Below are 22,423 nucleotides of genomic sequence, written 5' to 3' on the forward strand. Positions count from 1 at the left end.
TTACTACAGAGTCGCCCCAGAAGCACCCGTCTGAGTCTAAACACTTCCGCTGGCTACCAAACTCTCCAGACATGATCATTATTGAACATATCTGGGAAGCCTTATAGCATGCTGTTCAGAAGATCTCCAACCCCTCGTACTCTAACGGATTTGTGGACAGCCCTGCAGGATTCATGGTATCAGTTCCCTCCAACACTACTTCAGACATTAGTCGAGTCCAAGCCACGTCGAGTTGCGGCTCTTCTGCGTGCTCGCGGGAGCCCTACACAATATTAGTCAGGTGTACCAGTTTCTATGGCTCATCAGTGTATTATCTTTATTACATGCCTACTACTAGCGAGCAGTTTTTGCTGACACATCTGCATCCACTCATCGACTACCGTATACTGACTGCCGCGTCTGCTACGATAGTTTGTCTCTGCCGAAGACCATTAAGGTGCCTTGGCCAATGACAAGCGAGGTTGCTGAGACCCTCCGCAAGATTTGCGGATGATGAGAAGGAACAAAGCATTTTTCTTCATGCTTTATTCCGTTCGAGCCTGTTCTTGAGTTTTTGTCTGTCTGTAGAAAGGTTTGCTAATGAGTGTGGCTATTCTGAGTTATTTTGAGAAAGAGAGAGATCTATTTATGTAAGCAGCTGTTGGTTTATATTGGTTATGTTATAATATTACATACAGCTCTTCTCCATGCTTCCACTCCGGAACACCGAGTTATACTTTTCTGCAAATATGTGCTTCAAGGGACCTGATAGACTGGTGAGATTTCTTAACAACCGATGTCAAATGAATAGTAGAGTGGTATTTGCGGTTGCGATTACTGTGGGGCAGAGTCCATTCTGTTTTATACTGTATCTGATTCGTGATCGGATTTTATTCACCTAATGGTTTTTGGTTATGTTCTTCAAATCTACGTTATGCAGCAAGTTGTGACGTAACTGTTTAATCACATGTCACAAATCGATTCCATATAAATTGACTGCTGTAGAATAACGTGTAACTTTACTAGGAAAAGACACAAGGTTTTCTAAGTTTGGACAGTGAGACCAGAATTTCTCCACTGTTGGTGTGATGCGGAGGTAGCTGGCTGCAGACCTGCCCGCACAGAACAGGGAAATGGCACCCGTGTTTCCCTGACCAAAACACTTGAATGGTCTCGCTCCAGGTGGCGGCATTCCTAAGCCGGCGATACGACGTGTGTTTCCAAACAGCGCGACAAAATTTCAGGTTGGTGTGCTGAATGGTAGCTAGCTCTAACTGTGGAGAAATGTAAGTAAATGGGCATGTGTACGAAGAACGAGCCTGTAATGTTCGGTTACAGTATTGCTAGTTTTCTGCTAGTCATTTAAACACCTGGGCGTAACGTTGCAAAGCGATATGAAATGGAACGAGCATGTGATAACTGTGGTAGGGAAGGCGAATGGTCGACTTCGGTTTATTGGGAGAATTTTAGGGAAGAATGGTTCGCCTGAGGGGAGACCGCATACAGGACAATGGTGCTACCGATTCTTGAGTACTGCTCGAGTGTTTGATTTGTCGGATTGAATGAAGACATCGAATCGGTTCAGAAGCGGGCTGCTAGATTTGTGGAGGGTAGTTTCGAACAACACGTAAGTGTTACGGAGATGCTTCGGGAACTCAGATGGGAATCCGTGGAGGGTAGGCGACGTTCTTTTCGAGAGACGCTATTCATAAAATTTAGAGATGCTTCGGGAACCTCCCTGGAGGGACACTACTGGAAAAATTTAGAGAACCGGCATTTGAAGCTGACTGCTGAACGATTCTAATGCCACCAACATACAATGGGGGCAAGGACCACGAAAATAAGATTCGAGAAAGCAGGGTTCATACGGAGGCATATATATAATGATTTTTCTCTCGCTCTATTTTCGGGTGGAACAGAAAAGGAAATGACTGGTAGCGGTATAGGGCACCCTCCACCACGCACCATACGGGGGCTTTCGGAGTATCTGTGTTGATGTAGATATAGTTGTAGACACTTAAGATGCCCTGAGCGAAGCTAGAACGGGCCACGGACTCTCCCACTCGAGTATGCATATTAGGTCCTCCGTCGGTGTTCCCTACACAGCGTGGGAAATAGCTGCCTCCTTGCCCAGAAGAATTCTCAGCCAATGACGGCGAGAGCCGTGTATAGCGCCAACCCCTACTGTGTTTACGAATATACTATAGCTGCCTTTTTCGTTATTTCGCGCTATTTCGAAGGAAACAGAGAAATTCTCGTTTGCCAGTGTCGCAAAACTTGCGAATCCTCTCCTCCACGGGATACGTTCGGGAGTGGGACGAAGCGCAAGAGACACAGGTCGCAACTTCGGGGCACATGTTGGACGTAAACTTGGGAGATCCAGAGGCTTCCAGTTGCCGCTTGGCGATATTTCGATCCAATTATTTTGAGTAAATGTCGTATTTAGGATTTACGCTGCTATAGACTCTGCGCAGGTTGCAATTTGCGTATTTATTCAGCAACGAGAGATATCTTCTTTTTTATCATACATATGTTTCACTATAGGAGTTGTGAACCAATCATGCCCAGTTTAGTAGAGTTTGTGAGGTGCTCATATTTAGACTAGTCGTTTGATTTATCCTGCAGCAGTCTTCCACATGAAATTCAGGCGGCTTCGGCACATATAAACACAATCAGCAGGTCTGAATAATCTCGTTCTGCTGATGTCAATAATTCCTGCGTACTTGTACCCCCATTAATGTTGATCTCGTACCCAACGATTTGTAATTCAGTTCAAAAATGGTTCAAATGGCTCTGAGCACTATGGGACTTAACTTCTGAGGTCATCAGTCCCCTAGAACTTAGAACTACTTAAATCTAACTAACCTAAGCACATCACACACATCCATGCCCGAGGCAGAATTCGAACCTGCGACCGTAGCGGTCCCGCAGTTCCAGACTGTAGTGCCTATAACCGCTCGGCCACCCCGGCCGACTTGTAATTCAGTTAAATAATTAAATATTGTAATAGGGTATGAATGGTTTATGTGTCATCTTTCCTTCCTTGAGCCTTTCTTGAGACCAAATGGTTAACAAATATCGTCAGTACATTTCTATATTTCTAAACTGTAGTTCGCTGTGACGGTTTTTTCCCTTTTAAAACAGATGCCATTATTGGGAACATTCCCAAGTCGAAGAAGTTTGATATAATTATTTCATTTTGAGTAACTGATCGTCACCTACAAGTGCACAGAGTAGAGTGTGTGATCTTTCATAGCCAGTGCGTTTTATGGTGTTATTTTGCCTACAAGGCGTAACATTAAATAGAATGTGTTGAGTTGGAAAGTGTGCTAGACGCTGCTGAACCACAGACCAACCACCCACAAGACAAGCAGAGAACATGAAAAGTTGTTTTGTAACTGTGCCAAGTGCAGTGCGTGATCATGTACCATTAAACTTGATGTTTTGTATAAGACGTTTGTATTAGTGGGCTCCATTACTAATTACAATGTTCAAGAGAATCTCTTGTCTATATTTAAGTTACATTCCTTCGTCAGGTTAAGTAAATAGACTACTTTTGCGTGATAGCGACACTGCGCAGATATGTGGTCTTGCACCAGTGCCTCATGCATACGTAACTAAACAAATCTCGTACTTTTAATTCAGGCAATAGTGCACTCAGGACTACTTCTGTTCTCAGATGAATTATTCAGGCAGGAAAGAATTCTTTCCGTTTACGAAATTATTTTCAGATCGCGAAAGATAAAGTTGTCTCGAGAACTTCACACCAGAAGCTGCTTCGTCATCGTAATAATATGTTTTATGATAACGTTACATTACCAGCTCACAACAACCAAGGTTTATAGGTTGATAATTGAATTCTCGATTTTGTGAAATCTAGGTGTTCCTTCTGAGATTCAAATTTAGGTTCAGCAAAGAGAAAGTTAACCAATAACCAATAGTAAATCAAGCAACCTTCAAAAATATCCGCTGTGCCAAGTATGTGTATCTGCAACGAATCGTACCTGAAGGCATTCAGATTACTTTATTTGGCGATCTTTTCATTCTGGAAAGAGGGAATCTTTAATCAGAGAAATTTAATGCTGAACGTACTTCTGCAAGTAAAAGCTTTCCGACAATCATTTTTATTTTTCATTTTTTACAGCGAATATACAACTTAATGCAAACAAATTTGTTGCCATATAACATTATCTACAATCACTGTGCTGTATACCTCCTTATGAGATGAAACAAGGAATTATTGTTATTGTAATTGCTATGATTATTCTTGCTCTACATACCGAGCACCCCCAGCCGGTAGTTGAAGGACACCATGATGATGCCGTGCTGTATAAGCAGGTCCGGTCCGAACCAGTCTTCATTGCCCGAGAAGGCAGACAATCCGCCTCCATGCACCATGAACATGACGGGCAGGCCGCGGGCGCCTTCCGAAGGCAACTGTGGGAGAAAGATGAGAATTTGGAACGTCTGAGAGGAAGAACCTGGCACACTTCTCAACATGTTATCAGGCAGACGCTAGTGGAATGGAAGCACCACAGTAACGATAGACTGTCGAAGCGTCAGTTCAGTACGCAGCATAATGTGTGATACGGAATTTTTAATATAATCATGTGGACCAAACGAAGGGCATTTAATTAAATGTGTGTTACATGGCTTAGGGAGTAAAATCTTAGTTAATGTGGTATATGGCCGTCCGTAGTGGCCGAGCGGTTCTAGGCGCTTCAGTCTGGAACCGCGCGACCACTACGGTCGCAGGTTCGAATCCTGCCTCGGGCATGAATGTGTGTGATGTCCTTAGGTTAGTTAGGTTTAAGTAGTCCTAAGTTCTAGGGGACTGATGACCTCAGACATTAAGTCCCTTATTGCTCAGAGCCATTTGAACCAATTTTTTTGAATGTGTTGTATGCAAAGAAGTCGCAGTTTTATAAACATAATGAAATGTAGATATGCTGAGGAGCGCCGCTTAGTGCAGGGACTAGCTGCTGGTTCTCAACACAAACAAATGCAACACTTTGCTCCAATATAGGCGGTTGACAGTGAGATTGGCAGTCAATCACTGGTAACAGGCACATACAGTTAATACACTATTGGCCATTAAAATTGCTACACTAAGAAAAAATGCAGATGATAAACGGGAATTCATTGGAAAAATATATTATACTAGAACTGATATGTGATTACATTTTCACGCAATTTGGGTGTATAGATCCTGAAAAATCAGTACCCAGAACAACCACCTCTGGCCGAAATCACGGCCTTGATACGCCTGGGCATTGTGTCAAACAGAGCTTGGATGGCGTGTACAGGTACAGCTGCCCATGCAGCTTCAACACGATACCACAGTTCATCAAGAGTAGTGACTGGCGTATTGTGACACGCCAGTTGCTCGGCCACCATTGGCCAGACGTTTTCAATTGATGAGAGATCTGGAGAATGTGCTGGCCAGGGCATTATTTCCTGTATCCAGAAAGGCCCGTACAGGACTTGCAAAATGCGGTCGTGCATTATCCTGCTGAAATGTAGGTTTTTGCAGGGATCGAATGAAGGGTAGAGCCACGGTTCGTAACACATCTGAAATGTAACGTCCACTGTTCAAAGTGCCGTCAATGCGAACTAGAGGGGACTGAGACGTGTAACCAATGGCACTCAATACCATCACGCCGGGTGATACGCCAGTATGGCGATGAAGAATACACGCTTCCAATGTGCGGTCACCGCGATGTCGCCAAACACGGATGCGACCGTCACGATGCTGTAAACAGAACTTTGATTCATCCGGAAAAATGACGTTTTGCCATTCTTGCACCCAGGTTCGTCGTTGAGTACACCATAGCAGGCGCCCCTGTCTGTGAATCAGCGTCAAGGGTAACCGCAACCATGGTCTCCGAGCTGATAGTCCACGCTGCTGCAAACGTCGTCGATCTGTTCGTGCAGATGGTTGTTGTCTTGCGAACGTCTCCATCTGTTGACTCAAGGATCGAGACGTGGCTGCACGATCCGTTACAGCCATGCAGATAAGATGCCTGTCATCTCGACTGCCAGTGATACAAGGCCTTTGGGATCCAGCACGGCGTTCCGTATTACCCTCCTGAACCCACCGATTTCATATTCTGCTAACAGTCATTGGATCTCGACCAACGCGAGCAGCAATGTCGCGATACGATAAACCGCAATCGCGATAGGCTATAATCCGACCTTTATCAAAGTCGGAAACGTGATGGTACGCATTTCTCCTCCTCACATGAGGCATCACAACAACGTTTCACCAGGCAACGCCGGTCAACTGCTGTTTGTGTATGAGAAATCGGTCGGAAACTTACCTCCTGTCAGCACATTGTAGGTGTCGCCACTGGCGCCAACCTTGTGTGAATGCTCTGAAAAGCTAATCATTTGCATATCACAGCATCTTCTTCCTGTCGGTTAAATTTCGCGTCTGTAGCACGTCATCTTCGTGGTGTAGCAATTTTAATGACCAGTAGTGTACTTGGGGAGTATGCGTACGAAGCGATTAAAATTGGAAAATAAAACTAATGGCAGAAAAGCCAGATGTCAGGCTGAGATTCTTTGGAAGAATCTTCAGAAATTGATTACCTAAAATAATGTAGGAGGGACTCAGTGTGAATTAAAACAACGAAACCAGTTGACGGATGGACAGGATAAGAAACAAGCAGCCGATGTATGGACAGTTAAAGAAATGAACAGAAGAGTAAAAAATAACTGCAATGCTTCTGGTAACCTAAAATGAGTTTTAAAAGCTAGTCGAAGCGTCTGAAGCGACAAGTTTACAGTGGGTATTTCTCCAGCTTTGGCTTGTGGCCACGATATCCAGATTATTTATACGAAAAACATTCACAAAATGAGTGGTGCTCAGAATTCAGTCGAGAGCTGTATTTTCAAAATTTCTAGTAGACTCAAGAAAACTAACAGATGGTTCACAGAACGGCGTGGACTAGACAAGGTAATTACGGCTGTAATAGAAATGAAATAGAGATAGGCTTCACATGTAGCGGAAGCGGAAAGGATGGTGGTTAGATCAACAAGTACTTCGCTGGATTCCGAAAAATAAGATATGACCTAAACGAAGACACATTGGTAGATGGTTACATTGCACTGGAACGTGGATGCGTAAAGCTTAAGTATGTAATGCGTGGAAAAGTCTAGGGGGAGCAACCACCCGCAGTGATGTAGCTTGCCTGATGATGCTGATTTCGCCTGATCGTCCATTTACTTTTGGTAGAGCTCCTATCAATGCTTAGTACTATCATTCAGACAATCCCAAAGACAGTGACGGGAAATAAAAGCGACAACTATAGCACAACAGGCTTAACAGCTTGTAACATTTCTGGTTCAGGGAGCCGTAAGAGTTATTCCCATGCTTCACTCCTCAGTTGAGTGAAGATGCGGTAGCTGACGCATTACGTTATGAAGAGGAGCGAGATCTGAACAACACGTGGTACAGCACTTTGCGCGCCAAACGAGTCTTATAGAGTGGCCGAACAGTACTGTTGAATATATATCATTGCTTTTACAAATTCGAACTCCGGCCGGCCGGTGTGGCCGTGCGGTTAAAGGCGCTTCAGTCTGGAACCGCGTGACCGCTACGGTCGCAGGTTCGAATCCTGCCTCGGGCATGGATGTGTGTGATGTCCTTAGGTTAGTTAGGTTTAATTAGTTCTAAGTTCTAGGCGACTGATGACCTCAGAAGTTGAGTCGCATAGTGCTCAGAGCCAGCCATTCGAACTCCGCCAGAAAAGCAGAGACTAATTGAGCTTGTTGTTGTTGTGGCCTTCATTCCGAAGACTGGTTTCATGCAGTTCTCCATGCTGCTCTATCCTGTGCAGGCTTCGGTACCTCCGAATAACTACTGCAACATGCGTCCTTCTGAATGGCTTACTTTATTCATCTCTACATCTACATCTACATCTATACTCCGCGAGCCACCTTACGGTGTGTGGCGGAGGGTACTTATTGTACCACTATCTGATCCCCCCTTCCCTGTTCCATTCACGAATTGTGCGTGGGAAGAACGACTGCTTGTAAGTCTCCGTATTTGCTCTAATTTCTCGGATCTTTTCGTTGTGATCATTACGCGAGATATATGTGGGCGGTAGTAATATGTTGCCCATCTCTTCCCGGAATGTGCTCTCTCGTAATTTCGATAATAAACCTCTCCGTATTGCGTAACGCCTTTCTTGAAGTGTCCGCCACTGGAGCTTGTTCAGCATCTCCGTAACGCTCTCGCGCTGACTAAATGTCCCCATGACGAATCGCGCTGCTTTTCGCTGGATCATGTCTATCTCTTCTATTAATCCAACCTGGTAAGGGTCCCATACTGATGAGCAATACTCAAGAATCGGACGAACAAGCGTTTTGTAAGCTACTTCTTTTGTCGATGAGTCACATTTTCTTAGAATTCTTCCTATGAATCTCAACCTGGCGCCTGCTTTTCCCACTATTTGTTTTATGTGATCATTCCACTTCAGATCGCTCCGGATAGTAACTCCTAAGTATTTTACGGTCGTTACCGCTTCCAATGATTTACCACCTATGGCATAATCGTACTGGAATGGATTTCTGCCCCTATGTATGCGCATTATATTACATTTATCTACGTTTAGGGAAAGCTGCCAGCTGTCGCACCATGCATTAATCCTCTGCAGGTCTTCCTGGAGTACGTACGAGTCTTCTGATGTTGCTACTTTCTTGTAGACAACCGTGTCATCTGCAAATAGCCTCACGGAGCTACCGATGTTGTCAACTAAGTCATTTATGTATATTGTAAACAATAAAGGTCCTATCACGCTTCCTTGCGGTACTCCCGAAATTACCTCTACATCTGCAGATTTTGAACCGTTAAGAATGACATGTTGTGTTCTTTCTTCTAGGAAATCCTGAATCCAATCACAAACCTGGTCCGATATTCCGTAAGCTCGTATTTTTTTCACTAAACGTAAGTGCGGAACCGTATCAAATGCCTTCCTGAAGTCCAGGAATACGGCATCAATCTGCTCGCCAGTGTCTACGGCACTGTGAATTTCTTGGGCAAATAGGGCGAGCTGAGTTTCACATGATCTCTGTTTGCGGAATCCATGTTGGTTATGATGAAGGAGATTTGTATTATCTAAGAACGTCATAATACGAGAACACAAAACATGTTCCATTATTCTACAACAGATTGACGTAAGCGAAATAGGCCTATAATTATTCGCATCTGATTTATGACCCTTCTTGAAAATGGGAACGACCTGCGCTTTCTTCCAGTCGCTAGGTACTTTACGTTCTTCCAGCGATCTACGATAAATTGCTGATAGAAAGGGGGCAAGTTCTTTAGCATAATCACTGTAGAATCTTAAGGGTATCTCGTCTGGTCCGGATGCTTTTCCGCTACTAAGTGATAGCAGTTGTTTTTCAATTCCGATATCGTTTATTTCAATATTTTCCATTTTGGCGTCCGTGCGACGGCTGAAGTCAGGGACCGTGTTACGATTTTCCGCAGTGAAACAGTTTCGGAACACTGAATTCAGTATTTCTGCCTTTCTTCGGTCGTCCTCTGTTTCGGTGCCATCGTGGTCAACGAGTGACTGAATAGGGGATTTAGATCCGCTTACCGATTTTACATATGACCAAAACTTTTTAGGGTTCTTGTTTAGATTGTTTGCCAATGTTTTATGTTCGAATTCGTTGAATGCTTCTCTCATTGCTCTCTTTACGCTCTTTTTCGCTTCGTTCAGCTTTTCCTTATCAGCTATGATTCGACTACTCTTAAACCTATGATGAAGCTTTCTTTGTTTCCGTAGTACCTTTCGTACATGATTGTTATACCACGGTGGATCTTTCCCCTCGCTTTGGACCTTAGTCGGTACGAACTTATCTAAGGCGTACTGGACGATGTTTCTGAATTTTTTCCATTTTTGTTCCACATCCTCTTCCTCAGAAATGAACGTTTGATGGTGGTCACTCAGATATTCTGCGATTTGTGCCCTATCACTCTTGTTAAGCAAATATATTTTCCTTCCTTTCTTGGCATTTCTTATTACACTTGTAGTCATTGATGCAACCACTGACTTATGATCACTGATACCCTCTTCTACATTCACGGAGTCGAAAAGTTCCGGTCTATTTGTTGCTATGAGGTCTAAAACGTTAGCTTCACGAGTTGGTTCTCTAACTATCTGCTCGAAGTAATTCTCGGACAAGGCAGTCAGGATAATGTCACAAGAGTCTGTGTCCCTGGCTCCAGTTCTGATTGTGTGACTATCCCATTCTATACCTGGTAGATTGAAGTCTCCCCCTATTACAATAGTATGATCACGAAACTTCTTCACGACGTTCTGCAGGTTCTCTCTGAGGCGCTCAACTACTACGGTTGCTGATGCAGGTGGTCTATAGAAGCATCCGACTATCATATCTGACCCACCTTTGATACTTAGCTTAACCCAGATTATTTCACATTCGCATTCGCTAATAACTTCACTGGATATTATTGAATTCTTTACTGCTATAAATACTCCTCCACCATTGGCGTTTATCCTATCCTTGCGGTATATATTCCATTCTGTGTCTAGGATTTCGTTACTGTTCACTTCCGATTTTAACCAACTTTCCGTTCCTAATACTATATGCGCACTATTTCCTTCAATAAGAGATACTAATTCAGGAACCTTGCCCTGGATACTCCTGCAGTTTACCAATATTACGTTAACTTTTCCTGTTTTTGGTGTCTGAGGACGGACGTTCTTTATCAACGATGATAATGTCCTCTCTGGTAAGCCGTCAGGTATTTTATCGTTTCGCCCAAGGGGGGGTCCCTCTAACCTAAAAAACCCCCGTGTGCACGCCACACGTACTCTGCTACCCTAGTAGCTGCTTCCGGTGTGTAGTGCACGCCTGACCTGTCTAGGGGGGCCCTACAGTTCTCCACCCAATAACGGAGGTCGATGAATTTGCAACCATTATAGTCGCAAAGTCGTCTGAGCCTCTGGTTTAGACCCTCCACACGGCTCCAAACCAGAGGACCGCGATCGACTCTGGGCACTATGCTGCAGATATTAAGCTCAGCTTGCACTCCGCGTGAGATGCTGGTTGTCTTCACCAAATCAGCCAGCCACCGGAAGGAACCAAGGATGGCCTCAGAACCCAAGCGGCAGGCGGTATTCGTTCCGACATGTGCTACTATCTGCAGCCGGTCACACCCAGTGCGTTCAATAGCTGCCGGAAGGGCCTCCTCCACATTACGGACGAGACCCCCCGGCAAGCACACCGAGTGCACACTGGCATTCTTCCCCGACCTACCCGCTATTTTCCTGAGGGGCTCCATAACCCGCCTAACGTTGGAGCTCCCTATAACTAATAGGCCCGCCCTCTGTGACTGTCGGGACCTTGCCGGAGAATCGGCCACTGGCCCAACAGGCGAGGCATCCTGTGGTGGCTCGGAAACGATGTCATCACCACTAGGAAGCACCCCGTACCTGTTGGAAAGGGGTAAGGCAGCTGCCACGCGGCCAGATCCCACCTTCGCCTTTCGGCCAGGCACGCGCGAGCCCACCACTGTCCGCCATTCACCCTGGAGTGATGGCTGACCGGTAAGATGCTCACTGCCGGAAGACGCAGCGACATCAGGGGTTCCATGTGATTCCAAGGCCACCGAAGTAGGCATAGGTCTCACCACAGTTGCCCCAACGCCACTACGAGCCGACGCCTGCGCCTCGAGCTCGATGAGCCAAACAGACAAAGCCTCCACCTGCCCCCGAAGAGTGGCCAATTCTCCTTGCGTCCGCTCACAACAACCACAGTCCCTACACATGACTATGTTTACCCTACTCAATACGGTGACAAATTCCTCTAAGATTTTTACCCACCACACTTCCCTTGATGTCTCAGAACGTGTCTTACCAACCGATCCCTTCAAATGGTGCAAATGGCTCTGAGCACTATGGGACTTAACAGCTGTGGTCATCAGTCGCCTAGAACTTAGAACTACTTAAACCTAACTAACCTAAGGACAACACACACATGCATGCCCGAGGCAGGATTCGAACCTGCGACCGTAGCGGGCGCGCTGTTCCAGACTGAAGCACCTAGAACCGACCCCTCTTTTAGTCAAGCTGAACCACATATTTATTTTCTTCCCAGTTCTCTTTAGTACCTCCTGTTTAATTACGTCATCTACCCTCCTAATCTTCTGAATTATTCTGTAACATCACATTTTAAAAGCTTCTCTTTTCTTCTTGTCTAAATTGTTTATCGTCCATATTACACTTCTGGACATGGCTGCACAACTACTTTCAGAAAAGATTTCCTAACTCTTCAAACTATATTCAATGTTAACAAACACTTTTCTTGCCTTTACCAGTCTACGTTCTATATCCTCCTCGCCCTGCCATCATCAGTTACTTTGCTGTCCAAATAACAAAACTACTCTACAACTTTAGGTGTCTCGTTTCTACCTAAATCCCTCAGCATCAGCTGATAGTTCGACTACATTCGATTATCCTTGTTTTGCTTTTGTTGATATTCGTCTTACATACTCCTTTCAAGACACTGTCCAATCCGTTCAGCTACTCTCCCAAGTCCTTTACTGTCTCTGACAGAATTTCAGTGTTGTCGACAAACCTCAAAGCTTTTATTTCTTCTCCCTGATCATTAATTACAACTTAAAATTTTTGTTCTGTTTCCTTTTGTGCTTGTTCTTGAACAAATTGAATGTCATGGAAGATAGGCTGAAACCCTGCCTGACTTCCTTGTCAAACACTGCTTCCCTTTCACGCCCCTCGACTCTTATAACAGGCGTCTCGTTTCTGTACAAGCTGTAAATAGCATTTCGCTCCCCGTATTTTACCGCTGCTACCTTCGTAATTTGAAAGAGACTACTCCAGTCAACATCGTCAAATGATTCTTTCAGTCTACAAATGTTATACACGTAGATTTTCCCTTGATTAGCCTATCTTCTAATACGTCGTAAGGTCAGTATGGTCTTGCGTGTTCCGATGTTTGTCCCGAAACCAAACTACTCTTCCTCGTGACTGGCTTCTGTCAGTTTTTCCGTTCTTCTGTCAATAATTCTGGTTATTATTTTGCAATCGTGACTGATTAAATTGATGTTCAGACCTGTCATAACCTGCTTTCTTTGAAACTGAAATTATTATATTCTTCTTGAAGTCCGAGGGCACTACTCCTGTCTCATAATCTTGCACAGCAGATGGAAGAGTTTTGTCGTGGCTGGCCATCCCAAGCTATCAGTAGTTCTGACGGCAGGTCGTCTACTCCCTGGGCTATGTTTCGAGTTAGGTCTTTCATTGCTCTATCAAATTCTTTTCGCAGTGTCATATCTCCCTTCCTATCTTCATCTACAACCTCTCCCAGTATTATAATATTGCTTTCAAATTCATCTCTCTCGTATGACTCTCTATGCTGAGTACTTGATATTCACACAGCTGCTTTTCTTTTCTCCAAAGCTCTCTTTAATTTTCATATAGCCGGTGTCTATCTTTCATGACATGAAATATTTCCTAAATAGTTATATTTGTCCTCTAGCCATTCCTGCTAAGCCATTTTGCACCTCTTACCTCATTTTTAGACGTTTGTATTCCCTTTCGACTGCTTCATTGGCTGTACTTCTATATCTTCTCCTTTCATCATTTAAATTCCATATCTCATGTGCTATCCAAGAATTTCTTACGGACTTTGTCTTTTTACCTACCTGATCCTCTGTTGCCTTCACTATTTCATATTGTAAAGCTTCCCATTCGTCTTCTTCTGTATTCATTTCCCTTGTTGTACCCAACGTTGCCTAATGACCCCTATGACACCTTCAAGAACCTCTGGTTCTTCCATCTTATTCAAGATCCATCTCTTTAATTTCTCATCTTTTTGCAATTTCTTCAGTTTTAATCTATAGTTCTTAACCAATAAATTGTGGTCAGAGTCCACATGTGCCCCTGGAATTGCCTTACAATTTAAAATCAGGGTCCTAAATCTTTGCCTTGCCATTATATAATCAATCTGGAACCCTCCAGTCTCCAGGTCACTTCCACGTATACCATCTTCTTTCATGATTCTTAAACCAAGTGTTGACGATGATTAAAATATTCTCTGTGCAGAAATCTACCAGGCGGCTTCTTCTTTCATTTCTGTCCCCCGTTTCATATTCAGCTGTTATTTTCCCTTCTCTTCATTTTTCTACTGTCGAACTCCAGTCCGCCATCACAGTTAAATTTTCGTCTCCCTTAGCTATCCGAATAATTTCTTTTATCGCATTACATTTTTTCAATCTCTTCATCATCTGCGGATTTACCTGGCATACAAACTGTGGTGGGTGTGGGCCTAGTGTCTGTCTTGACTACGATAGTGTGTTCGCTATGCTGTTCATAGTAGCTTACCCGCATCCCTATTTTTTATTTATTATAAATCCACTTCTGCAATGCCCCTATTTAATTTTATATTAATAACCCTTTATTCACCTGACCAGAAGTCCTTTTCCTCCTGCCACCGAACTTCAGCCTAACTTCAACCTATGCATTTCCCTTTTTAAATACTCTAACCTACCTGTCTCATTAAGGGATCTAGTATTCCACGCTCGAATCCGTAGAATGCCAGTTTTGTTTCTCCTGATGACGACATCCTCCTCAGCAGTCCCCGCCCGGAGATAAAAAATGGGGACTATTTTACTTCCGGAATATTTTACCCAAGAGGATGCCATCATGATTTAACAGTACAATAGAGTTGCATGTGCTCGGGAAAAATTACGGCTGTAATTTCCCCTTGCTTTCAGCCAACCGCAGTGCCAGCACAGTAAGGCCGTTTTGGTTGATGCTACAAGGCCATGCCAGTTAATCGCCCAGACTGTTACACCTGCAGCAACTGCAAAGGCTACTGCCCCTCTTCAGGAACCACACGTTTGTCTGGCCTCTCAACAGATGCTCCGCCGTTGTGGTTGCACCTACGGTACGGCTGTCTGTATCGCTGAGGCATGCAAGTCGCCCCACAAACGGAAAGGTGCATAGTCGATGGAGGAGCTTATGATGTTTAATTTTATTTGTGAAACATGTATAATAGTTTCTACAATGTTCATTAACGCACAAGCATTGGATTTGTGAGTAACATGGATGACTAGTTGTATGACACGTGGCTTTTGTTGGCGTACGCTTGTTATGACATAATTTCTGTGATCAGTTTTCGGCTTTGTATAGTGAAATGGGAAATTAAAATCCGATAACACCCCAACAAACTTACGGATTTTCATTTTAGTATCGGTGAGCTGTATCCAGTAGATCAAGAGCTCCATAAAGCCTCAAGCTAGAGCCTGAGACATACAGTCTACGTGGTACGTCTGTTCAAAAATGGTTCAAATGGCTCTGAGCACTGTGGGACTTAACATCTGAGGTCATCAGTCCCCTAGAACTTAGAAAAAAATGGTTCAAATGGCTCTGAGCACTATGGGACTTAACATCTGAGCTCATCAGTCCCCTAGAACTTAGAACTACTTAAACCTAACTAACCTAAGTACATCACACACATCCATGCCCGAGGCAGGATTCGAACCTGCGACCTTAGCGGTCGCGCGGTTCGAGAATGAAGCGCCTAGAACCGCTTGGGCACAACGGCCAGCGGTACTTCTAAACTGCGATAAGAACATCCTTTGAGGCACCAGGTAGGTGGGCACTTACAGAATTTCAGTGTTTAGCTTTAATGCAGCAGTATATAACTATGCTCCTCAGACGTAATGCTACTGCAGTACAAATCGAAACAGTTACGTACCATCTTACGTCATATTCAGTAGCGATGGTGCATATCTTTATATAAGCGCGTTTTAGTGGAAAATCGCTGTTCGCCCATGCATCCAAATTGGTGTCACGTATAATATACGTGAGAATCGAAAAGAAAATTGAGGACACGTTAGATGGTCAATTTGGCTTTAGGAAAAGTAAAGGCACCAGAGCATCAGTACTGGCATAGTGCTTGATAATGAAGACAAGACTTTCGACAAATGACAGGACTCACCGTCCTGGATAAAGCGTCTGACAACGCTAGTGTGGAAAACTGATTGCCGTTCTCGGGAAAATAAACATAGAGAAAGACGAATAATCTACAATATGTACAAGAATCGAACAAGAGCCGAGAATGAACAATAAGAATGGAAGACCAAGGACGAAGTACTCGGACAGTTATGTAGTAATCTGTACACTAAATAAGCAATGACGGAAACAGAAGGAAGAGTCAACAGTGGAATTACAATTAAATATGAAAGAATATCTGTGATCACATTCTCTGAAGACATTTTCGGTCCTCAGTGAAGGTGAAAAGGAATTAAAGGAGCTGTTGAATTGAATGAACAGTCTACTGAGCACAGAACGTGGATTGAGGGTAAACCGAAAAAAGACGAAAGTAATGAGGAGTATCAGAAATCAGATCAGCGAGAAACTTCTCAGAATTTAGGAACCACGAACTAGACAAAGTGGAGCAGTTCCACTACCAGGGAGCAAAATAATGCAAGACAGATGAAGCAAAGAGGATACAAAAAGCAGAGTAGCACAGGCAAAGGAGGTATTCTTGGCCCAAAGAATTCTACGCTGTGTAACAGGATTAAAGCCTCACTTTTTCAAACCCCGTTAATTCCCACCCACTGTGATGGTTAACTTTGAATTTTGGCTCAAAGATGGGTACGACCTTGCTCTGTAATGTTGCAAAGGCGTGGTGCCCTATGACGTCATTCTGGGGCTCGAAGACGCAACAAACAGCAAGGTGTCGACACATGCAAAATAAAGGCCACAGCTCAGAAGTTCATCTGACGCGACCGGCCGTTGTGTCCCAGCGGTTCTAGGCGCTTCAGTCTATAATCGCGCTACCGCTTCGGTTCCAGGTTCGAATCCTGCCTCGGGCATGGATATGTGTGATGTCCTTAGGTTTAAATAGTTCTATGTTCTATTGCACTCAAGACCTCAGATGTTAAGTCCCATAATGCTCAGAGCCATTTGAACCATTTTTTCATCTGACGTGTAAGGTGGGTTAATGATATCACACTGGCACTAAATTTTAACACCGTTCTGCCCAGCGCTACCATGGACGTGTCACAGGATCGAACCCCTCCTTACCTACATCTCGCCCTTTGAAACTTCCTGGCAGATTAAAACTGTGTGCCGGACCGAGACTCAAACTCGGGACCTTTGCCTTTCGCGGGCAAGTGCTCTACCAACTGAGCTACCCAAGCACGACTCACGTCCCGTCCTCACAGCTTTACTTCCGCCAGTACCTCGTCTCCTACCTTCCAAACTTTACAGAAGCTCTGTAATGCAAAAGGCGTGACACTCAATCGACGGTATTAACGCACCGCTCCTATATAATGCATGTCAATGAGCGGAAAGTGAAACAAGCAGCGAGAGGAAACATTTGGAGTGGAAACCAGCGCAGGCAGACGCAGAGGCTGCACCATGGGAAGCACCAGAAAAAGCTCTTGGGGGGCATTCTACGGCAGGTGTCAGCGACAGGACAGGACAGGTGACGCATACTGCAGAGCAAGTAATAGGCTACCAGAAGTAGGACAGAAAGAAGCTTTAGAAAACTAAGTTTCGAAATTCCAAATGGATAAGAACAACAGCGAATGGTACACCTGTGAGCGGACACATAACGTCCGATTGGTGGAAACGAACTAGGAAAGAGTAAAGTGCCGATATTTCAACGCAGTTTAATGGTAGGGCCCTTGCGACTGGCAGAGCGAGTTTCCACAAAATAAGATGAAAGCTCCTATTGGTCGAAAAAAGTCGTGACGTGGAAAACGAATGGACCCAGGAGGGGAGAGAGTTCAGCTACAAGAAAGACGACAGCGAAATTTTCGAGGACTTTTCTCTGATCTGGCGTCTAGTGCAGACCGGGGCACATAAAGCTCTGTACGACGCGGAGGACAAATTTGTGTGAACACTGCGTTCACTGCGGCTGACATTCAGCTAGATATTAGGTGAAGCGTCGTTGAGCTCCAATTGTGGTCTCTTGTCACTTCGTCTTGAATCTACTCTATGGTTATTTTCAGTCTAGGTTCAAAAATGGTTCAAATGGCTCTGAGCACTATTAGACTCAACTGCTGAGGTCATAAGTCCCCTAGAACTTAGAACTACTTAAACCTAACTAACCTAAGGACAACACACACATCCATGCCCGAGGCAGGATTCGAACCTGCGACCGTAGCGGTGGCGCGGTTCCAGACTGTAGCGCCAGAACCGCTCGGCCACCAGCGGCCGGCTTCAGTCTAGGAAACGGGAACAAGTCAGCTGTGGCTAGGTCTGGAGGAATACGGTAGATGGAGCACAATGGGAATTTGATGTTTTGCTAGACATCTGTGGACAAGGAGTGACACTGGAGACGCTGCATTGTCATGATGCGACAACAAAGTTTGTTTTTTCCACAGTTCAGTCCTCTACTTGCGCACAGCATCCCTCATGCGCACTAGGATTCGTCAGCAACTTCTAGAACAGTGGAACGATGGTTTCTGCTAATCACAGGAAGAAATCTTCCGACATCATTCATTGATGTGGAAGGTCATCCAGGCTTAGGATCGTTGTGGACCGGCTTTCTGCCCTGCTTAAAAAGCTCGAACTACTCACAGCAGTTGTTTTGACACACACAGTCCTCCTTGCATGGTTATCTAAACAAGTTCTGCCATGTTTGTAGCAAAGTTTTACACACGTTGTTCTTCGAGCTCTTTCGTTGCGACTTTGGTACTAACCCGATGAGGAGCTTCCGCATGCGAACACTTCAGCGGCTGTACTTCGCCTACTAACGATCACAGCGAAACGCTACAGGCGGCAGGATGTTGTCTAAGCCTACTGCTACATGCACTCAGTAACAGCAGCGCGCTCCTTCTTCCAGATGGCGTGCTATTTCAAAAGTTCGGTTTCTTTTGAATACGCCTCGTACAGGGTGTAAAGGAAATTTGTGGTAAGGTCTTGTGGGACCAAACTACAGAGGTCATCGTTCCCTAAGCCTACACACTCCTTAATATATCTTAAACTATGGACAACACACACACCCATGCCCGAGGGAGGTGCCGCACGGACCGTAACAAGGCGCCACTATACCGCGCGGCTACCAGGTGTAAAGGTACCGATATTGATCACTTACGTAACGTACTGAATCCACCCTTGTCTCCGTCAGGCTGGAGCAGCACACATGGCACTAACATGGCCCATCTTACGAGACAGGTGTGGTTCTGATGCCTTCCAATACAGCGCGTGACTGACACAGTCTGCTCTGTCCAGGTCCTCAAGTTAGCTCGCAGTAACTTGCCGTTTGAATTATGAATATCTGCTTCATGACGTATCCACGCATAATGACACAAATCAACTTAAGATGTGAGAAAAGTGTTGTTTTTGTGATGGATTGTATATCAGCAATGTTGACAGTATTTTACGGCACAGCGGTAATTCAAAATCGACGTAAGAAATGAGAAAAGTACTAATTTTGAGATGGATTGTGTTTTTCGGCTGTGTTAATCGCTTTCTGTGCCACAGCCTGTAGTTCAAGAGCTGTGTTATTGCCATTGTTTTGCGGCACACACTGTAGTTCAAACTTAACTTCACAGACAAGAAATGTGTTAATTTTGAGATGGGTTGTACAGATCAGCTGTGTTAACAGTGATTAACGATTCACGGCACAGACTGCGCCCTATGCGCTTTTTTTTTTTTTTTATGTTACAATACAGCATCACCAGTCTATTGCGGTCTAACTGTGTTGGTGAGGCAGTAAATTTCCACAGGGCAGTGACTGCGTCACTGCAATTCACTTTGGAGGTGTGGCGGTGGGACTTGTAGTCCCGTACCACCCTCTGACGGTGACAGTACTGCATGAGTCAGGCAGAAAAATTTAGCCTAACATGGGCAGGTATGATTGGAAAGTATAGGACGTAGAATGGGGGCTAGTCCCGCCAAACGATGCGTCCGTGGTGGGCGTGTCAGACCTATCGTTAGCCATGGTCGGAATCCGTTTCCTCTAGGATGGTTAGGGGAACCGGATGTCGATGCCAGCGGCGTGGAAGTGTGGTCCCAACGTGGCGTAGCCCATGGACAGTGTCCCGCAAGGCATCCACTTTCTCATAGAGCCGCCGCGCGTTGTTGCGTATGGTCGTCTTTAGGGGGACGATATCCGCTTCCTCGTGGAGAGTGACAATTCTCGTGAGTGGCGAGGCGTGTAGGCTCCACCTGAGCACCTTGTTCTGCAGGCGCTGCAATGTCCGCATCCTGGTGACACTAATCGTGGCCCATGCAGCAGATCCATACGTGAGGGCAGGCAGGATAACTGTTCGGTATATGCGGAGATGCGCGCTAGAATATTAGTATATTTGCGGCAGCGGAACAAACGTTACTGCGAGAATAAAATCTGTGTAGGCGATGCCACTCTTTGCTTATGTAGCATCCATCTGCATTTACATCTATACTCTGCAAATCACAGTGAGGTGCATGGCAGAGGATACGTCCCATTGCACCAGTTTTTTAGGATGTTCTTCCCGTTCCATTCACATATGGAGCACGAGAAAAATGATTGTTTGAATGCCTGTGTGCGTGCAGTAATTATTCTAATCTTATCCTCACGATCCTATGCCGACAGATACGTAGGGATTTTAGTACATTCCTAGAGTCATCATTTAAATCCGGTTCTTCGAACTTTGTTAACAGATTTTCTCGGGATAGTTTCAGTCTATCTTCCAGTCCAGTCCCTTCAGTATCTCTGTGAAAATCTCACGGATTAAACAAACTTGTGACAATTCGTGCAGCCCTTCACTGTATACGTTCAACATGCCTCGTTACTCCTACTTGGTAGGGGTCCCACACACTTTAGCAATATTCTAAGGTGTAACGAACCTCCTTTGTGGAGTGATTGCACTTTCCCAGTATTCTATTAAGAAACCTACGTCTACCTCTTGCTTTACCTACGAGTCAGCCTACGTGATCATTCGATTTCACATCCCTACAAAGTGCCACACCCACATATTTGTATGAACTGGCCGATTCCAGCAGTGACTCATTGTTACTATAGTCATAGGATACTATGCTCTTTCGTTTTGTGAAATACACAATTTTACATTTATGAGCATGTAAAGCAAGCTGCCAGTCTTTGCATCACCTTGAAACCTTATCCTGATATGACTGAATACTTATGGAGTAGTCCGTTACAGATAAAAGCACCATCTGCAAAAAGCCTGATGTTGCTATTAATATTGTCTTCGAGTTCATTAACATGCAACATGAACATCTGATATCCCAACACACTTCCCTGGGAAATACCCGAATTTACTTCTACATCCGACGATGATTCTCCATTCATGATAAGATACTGCGTTCTTCCTACCAAAAAATCTTCAGCCCAGTCACAAATTCCACTTGATAGTCCATATGATCGTAGTTTTGACAGCAAGAGTAACTTTGGTACTGAGTCTAACGCTTTTTGGAGATCAAGAAATACTGAATCTATCTGACTTCTTTGATCTAAAGTTTTCAGTATGTCATGTGAGAAAAAATTGTGAGCTGAATTTAACATGATCGATGTTTGCAGAATCCATGCACGTAGGAATCGAGGTCATTTTCTTTCAAGGTACGTAATTATATGTGAACAGAGAATATGTTCCAAGATTCTACAACAAATTTATATCAAGGATATTGGACGCTAGTTTCGTGTATCAATTCTACTACCCTTCTTGTAGACGGATGTGTGCCCCGTAATTTTTTCCAAGAACTGGGCACGGTTTTCTGTTCGAGAAATCTACGATAGACTATAGTTAGAAGAGGGGCTAACTCATCTGCAAATTCAGTATAGAATCTGCAGGGACTGCACTGGGCTCTGGAGCTTTGTTTAGTTTTAACGATGTCAGCTGTTTCTTAACATCACTGACACCAATACTTAATTCATTCTTCTTTTCAGCGGTACGAGAATTAAATTCTGGCACTCTTCTGGGTGACAATTTGTAGAGGAACATTTGAAAATGGAGTTAAGCATTTCAGATTTTGCTTTGCTACCCTCATTCGCTAAGGACTGGACACTAACATTGGCGCCACTAACAGCCTTTGCATACGACCAAATTTTCTTTGCGTTCCGTGAAAGATCATTTAAAAATACCCAGCTACCGTAGTCATTGAAGGCATCACGGATTGCTCTCTAGACAGCCAAACGAATTTCCTTCCGAATTTCTCTGTCTATAGCCCTGCGCTTTGACAGCTATTATGCAGTAATCTCTGTTTCTTTATACGTTTCTTTACACCGACTGTATACGATGGAGGTTCGTTCCCATTGTAAACTGTGTTACTGGGTACATACCTCTCCAGTGTGTAGTTCCGCTACATGCTCCTGCCCCGCGCTGGAAGTTTCATGTTCCTCAATGAGATATTACATGACTGATTTTTTTATCTATTTACTAAAATAAACATCTTTCTCTCCGTTTTAGTTGCCCTTTGTAGTCTGGTAA

The 22,423-nt window shown here is 44.4% G+C and overlaps 1 protein-coding gene across 1 annotated transcript in view; it reads right to left on the reverse strand.

The window, feature by feature from the left end:
- Positions 1-22,423, reverse strand: part of LOC124794803 (esterase FE4-like) — a 107,628-nt gene that overhangs the window by 75,626 nt on the left and 9,579 nt on the right. The window contains exon 3 of the mRNA XM_047258463.1: positions 4,260-4,416. Coding sequence (XP_047114419.1) covers positions 4,260-4,416 — 157 coding nt within the window. The remainder of the gene's footprint in view (positions 1-4,259; positions 4,417-22,423) is intronic.

The sequence above is a fragment of the Schistocerca piceifrons genome, chromosome 1 (genome assembly GCF_021461385.2).
Source record: "Schistocerca piceifrons isolate TAMUIC-IGC-003096 chromosome 1, iqSchPice1.1, whole genome shotgun sequence".
Lineage (NCBI taxonomy): Eukaryota > Metazoa > Arthropoda > Insecta > Orthoptera > Acrididae > Schistocerca > Schistocerca piceifrons.